The sequence below is a fragment of the Helianthus annuus genome, chromosome 14, assembly GCF_002127325.2.
Source record: "Helianthus annuus cultivar XRQ/B chromosome 14, HanXRQr2.0-SUNRISE, whole genome shotgun sequence".
Taxonomy (NCBI): domain Eukaryota; kingdom Viridiplantae; phylum Streptophyta; class Magnoliopsida; order Asterales; family Asteraceae; genus Helianthus; species Helianthus annuus.
In genome coordinates, this window is record NC_035446.2 from 14,350,895 (window position 1) to 14,355,841 (window position 4,947).

At 35.6% G+C, this 4,947-nt stretch overlaps 1 protein-coding gene across 3 annotated transcripts; it reads left to right on the forward strand.

The window, feature by feature from the left end:
- The first annotated feature begins 218 nt into the window (after positions 1–218).
- LOC110908131 lies at positions 219–4,318 on the forward strand. Of its 3 annotated transcripts, XM_022153036.1 has the most exons (3): positions 219–360; positions 2,349–2,416; positions 3,808–4,318. In XM_022153036.1, the coding sequence occupies exons 1-3, from the start codon at positions 234–236 to the stop codon at positions 4,201–4,203; spliced, it is 591 nt and encodes a 196-aa protein (XP_022008728.1). In that variant the 5' UTR covers positions 219–233; the 3' UTR covers positions 4,204–4,318. The 3 variants fall into 3 exon arrangements, with proteins under 3 accessions (XP_022008728.1, XP_022008730.1, XP_022008729.1); XM_022153038.2 differs by lacking the exon at positions 2,349–2,416 and having other exon boundaries at positions 226–360; XM_022153037.2 differs by lacking the exon at positions 2,349–2,416 and having other exon boundaries at positions 233–360; positions 3,796–4,318.
- Positions 4,319–4,947: the final 629 nt, after the last annotated feature.

Below are 4,947 nucleotides of genomic sequence, written 5' to 3' on the forward strand. Positions count from 1 at the left end.
ACCCTTTACGTACACAACTCATCTTATGTCGTCAAAAGCGCATATCACTAAGCCTTAGGTCGCCTCACGCCTAGACATGCCTTCGACATATATTTTTAAAACCATGAACCCGATTAAAAATCAAGACCAAACTAGTTGCAAGTGGTCCGGTCAATCCGGTCCCATCTTTAACCGGTTCAAAGGATTAAGAGTTTGGGTGCAATATACATATCTTGTAAACTCAAGGGAAGAAAATGCAACTATCTTATAACAAGAAAACCTCCCCACTGATTCTAGGGTTTTCCATTTTCAGTTTTCGGTATCGATTCACCTGTCTTCTTCGCCGCCGTGCACCGTCGCTATTGACGTCTCATGAACTCAGTTAAGTTTCGCACTTCCTACTGGTTGAATCTGTGTCTATTAATGTAGTTATTGATGAATATAATCACCTGTTGATTGTGATTAGTGAGCTTGAGATCTTGTTGTTGAGTAGTTTACACATAATGTTCTTCAATTTGTTGCATTTTTTATTATATATCCTTTTGAAACCTTAATTATTCAGAAACTTGAATTCGTATTTATCTGAGTTCGAATTTGAATCCGGTTAGGTTTAGCGATTTCGAATTACGGCTAGGAAGTTATTAGTTGAATAAATGAACACACAATTTTATATAAATAAAAAGTTCTTCAGTAACAGGCTCACAATAATGTTGATTGTTGTTGAGAGTGCATAGATTTTATAAGCTATGGATGATATTAGAGAATAATATAGTGCTATCTTGGTTCTAGTATGTGGTGTGTAGTTTTTAGAAGAGAGAGTTCATAGAATTGATCAAATTCAAGTAAATAGTTGCTTTTCTGATTCCATATCACTCTTTAACTACATAAGTATTAGGGCTGTTCAAATTGCTTGGTACTCAACGCTCTTTCGGAAAATGCTCGTTCGATTCAGCTCGATTTGAAAAAACGCTCGGTTCAGACCTGTTTGGTTTGTAAACGAACCGAGCACAATCAAAGGTCCGTTTAGTTCGGTTCGGCTTGGTTGACTCGATTTATTTTTTTAATATATATATCATTTTTAATGAAATGACTAGAGTCCCACATTAACAATGTTTGGTCCGAAATCCAAATAGAGATCATTTAAGTAATTAGAATTGAAGTCTAATACCAATAGTCCATTGTCCAATACTTAAATGTCCATTTGAGTAATTGAGTCAAAATTTCAAATATTGAAATGTGAAGCGTCGATAAATACTCAAGTCTCAACGATTCGGAAGTACAAGATCCTACTCAGAACCCCCTATTGGCCATCATTATTCGATTCCTCCATCGCCACTCGCCAAGACGCCAACTAGCTAGGGTTTTGCTTCAATTGGTTCATTCAATTTCAAACTTCCGATAGAACAAGGATATGTTTCAATCGGTCGGCGATCTATCTTCCCATTCAGTTAATCTCGATAGAACTAGTTGAGTGTCTTTCTATTCCTTGTTATTTGTTAAATTTTTACTTGTGTTCTAATTGGATGAAACCTCAGGGACGGAAACTACACTTTATTCTGATAACTAGCACCCCCATCGTCACTTTTCTTTTTTGATATGCGACGCTCGATACTCGCTCGACATTCGTTTGAAAAATGCTCGGATCGAAAGACGCTCAATCGACTTTGGCTCAGTTGAAAAAACGCTTGGTTCAGTTCGGCTTGGCTCGTAAACAGCCCTAATAAGTACAACTTCAGATTAACCGACTCAATTGTCACACTATTGAACTTAACAACTTAACTGTTAAGTTGGTTAAGCATCTTCACAACATACGTGTACCTTTTATTATTTGTCTGTCTAAATACTATCATTAACAAAGTTTGGGTCAAGATTTAATTTAAGAGTTTGGGTTCTTTTGGGCCAGTAATAAAGTGTTGGTAGGTCAGGATGGGCCTAAGTAAATAATGTAGAAAATGTGGATGGGTCAAACAGCAGCAGGGCGCTCCCCTCACAAGCACGTAGGACGTCTGGATTCTCTCAATTAGGTTTTCCACTCGCATAAGTCACAATCAAAATCGCTAATTTCGCTTCTTCTTCTACTACTACTGTAGGTAAACCTAAATCTTTTTGTTATCTGTTATAAAGTTTTATTTGAAACCCTAAGTTTTATTTCTTTTGCATTATTGATGTAATAATTTTAAGTTAGGTTTTTACTTTTTGGATTTTAGGCTTTGAGTTTTGACATTTGTCACTGTTTTTGCTCTTGTTTGTTGTTGATTAATGTATATTAGAGTTTAAGTATACTGTATATCATCTTGTTGGATTTAAAATTATATAAAAGTAGTTTTCTGCAAAATTGAATATTTGTTTATGCTGTGATATTGGAACAGAAGTCAAGCTACAAATACAATGGTCCAAAAGGTGTATAGTCAAGCTACAAATACAAAAGATGATTTTGGTAATTTGTGTTTTTCATTTGGTGATATACAAGTTTTTCAAAAATTATCGATTAGAAATTTATAATTATTGCTTGTGATAGCATCGCGTAGGAAACGTTAATCAAACTAGATGCAAGCTTTGTTTGTTACTTTGTTTTAAATATGACTTCGGTTTTAAAAAGAAGTGTTGTTTCTAAACTACCGGCGAAACAGGATACGAGTTTTGAAAATTGGCCGAACTTTAAACAAATTGTTTATGGGACGTTCATGGGTTCCGGTCAGAACGGGCTGCTTTGAAAAAATGGTCATTTTGCTTCGGGTTAGGATGTGTTTGGGTCAGAATGGGTCGCTTTAAAAAGGGTCGTTTTGGTTTGGGTCAAACATGTGGCTTTGAAAAAAGGGCCATTTTGGTTCAGGTGAAAACGAATCTTGACAAAAACAATATACGTTTTAGCGTCAGCGTCAAAGATTAATGCTCTGAATAAGTAGCTCCATCGTTTTCAACCAATGATTCTTCGGTGCTTGGTTCGATACGATAAGCTGTATTGCAACGTTAAGTTCTCCAGTCATTTGTTTCCTTCATTTTCACATACACTTCCAGTTTTGACTGTTCTAATTGATTATGACTACATAACAACCTTAGCAAACCTACCATTGGCTTTAGAAACAACATCATTTGCTTGATAGGACTCGGTGAAAGCTCAGCATCGGCCTTACTTATGGTTGGGCAGTTGGCATAGTTGGTTCATTGCAGGTGTCTTTGTTTATCCGCACACTATTGTAATGCTTTCGATCATGATAAGTCAGATGGCCCATTTGTGCATTGAAGTCACTAAAATTCTATATAGAGTTAAATGCCATTTTAGTCCCTGTGGTTTGGGCCATTTTGTTAGTTTAGTCCAAAAGTTTCATTTTTCACCCGTGGGTCCAAAAAGGTTTCACTGTTGCCATTTTAGTCCATTGGGTTAACTTCATCCATTTTTTCTGTTAACGAGAAGGTCAATTCGGTCATTTTATATGGCTGGATTGCCCTTCTAGTTAACCGAATTACATATAAAATGACCGAATTGGCCTTCTCGTTAACAGAAAAAATGGATGAAGTTAACCTAGTGTACTAAAATGGCAATGATGAAAGCTTTTTGGACCCACAGGTGAAAAATGAAACCTTTGGACTAAACTTGCAAAATGACCCAAACCACGGGGACTAAAATGGCATTTAACTCTTCTTTGAATTTTGAGATCCTTAAAAAAACATCAGAAACAGTTCGTGCTGCAAAATTTTCATTAGTATGTATGAGATGTCATTATTGTCGGATGTGTTTTATGAAAGTTTATTTAGCATAGTTACAAAGAATATATCTAATAGCATATAAACTGACCAAACATGTTTTTAACTTGGAATCTCATTTAGCAAATGGCTGGAAATTCAATCAAATCAGTTGCAAAAGCCGTTGGTGAATACCAGTACCCATGGAGGGATAAATTAACAAAATACAAAGACGAGCTGTCAAAGGGCGTTTGGGGCTATTGGCATCTGGGGGCATGGAAGCCGCTTGGGATTAGTGCTAGACGTAGGGCCCGCCTTCGTAAAGAAGTTTTGTTAGCCGGAGAAGATTGGCCTTATGATCCCGAAAGGAAAGAAATGCGGACAAAAAGAAAAGGACACAAATGTGATAGAATATCGGCTGAAAAACGAGCCAACACTGCCGAGTTGATGAAGAAAATGCCTCAAATGCTTGCGGATTACAGAAAGAAGAAGTGGGAGAAAAAGATGAACGAAGAGGACACTGCAGCTAAGAAAGAATAGGGAATTCGAATGCTCTGATTTTGAATTTAAGTTTGACTTTGACTTTGAAACCCATATGTTTGACTTTTTAAGATAAAGATCTGGAAATAAAGGAAGGGTTCTTTTGGTGTTTTAATTCATAGGTTTGAGTCAAGTAAACAGAGCTAAACAGAGGCAGCAAAATGTTTGCTAACGGTTAAAAACGGGTTTGGATCAAACCGGGTAATGTTTGGCCTAGGTTGACCCAAAACTCTTTAGTTTGTCAAATATGATTACAAAAGTAATGATATATACTCTATATGATTTTTGGAAGGTTTTATGGACAAAAAATGGTCATACATCTCGTGTATTCATAACGTGTTGTATTTCATAACAAGGACATATGAGGGTTCGTTATAGTCCTTTGGACGGCCCAATTCGATTGTGTTTGGTTGAGAACGGGTCAAATAGGTTGAAATTAAAGTAAGTTTGTTGTATGAATCAAATGAGCTAAACAGGTCAAAACTAGAGATTAACATGTTGAATAACTTTTTTTTAACTTAAGGTCATTTTAATAATACAGTTTTGTAATAAGTTAACTATTTGCAAAATTTTGAAAATAATAAAAAAAAAAGTTTTGGCTGGCTGAACAAACCATTTGGGTCCATTTTCATCTGCATATAAAATTTAATGTGTTTTAACTTGGAATGCAAATTGCATTATACTCTATTTATTATGCTATTACACATGTATTTAAAACTTTTAAAATTATCACATATGTGATAA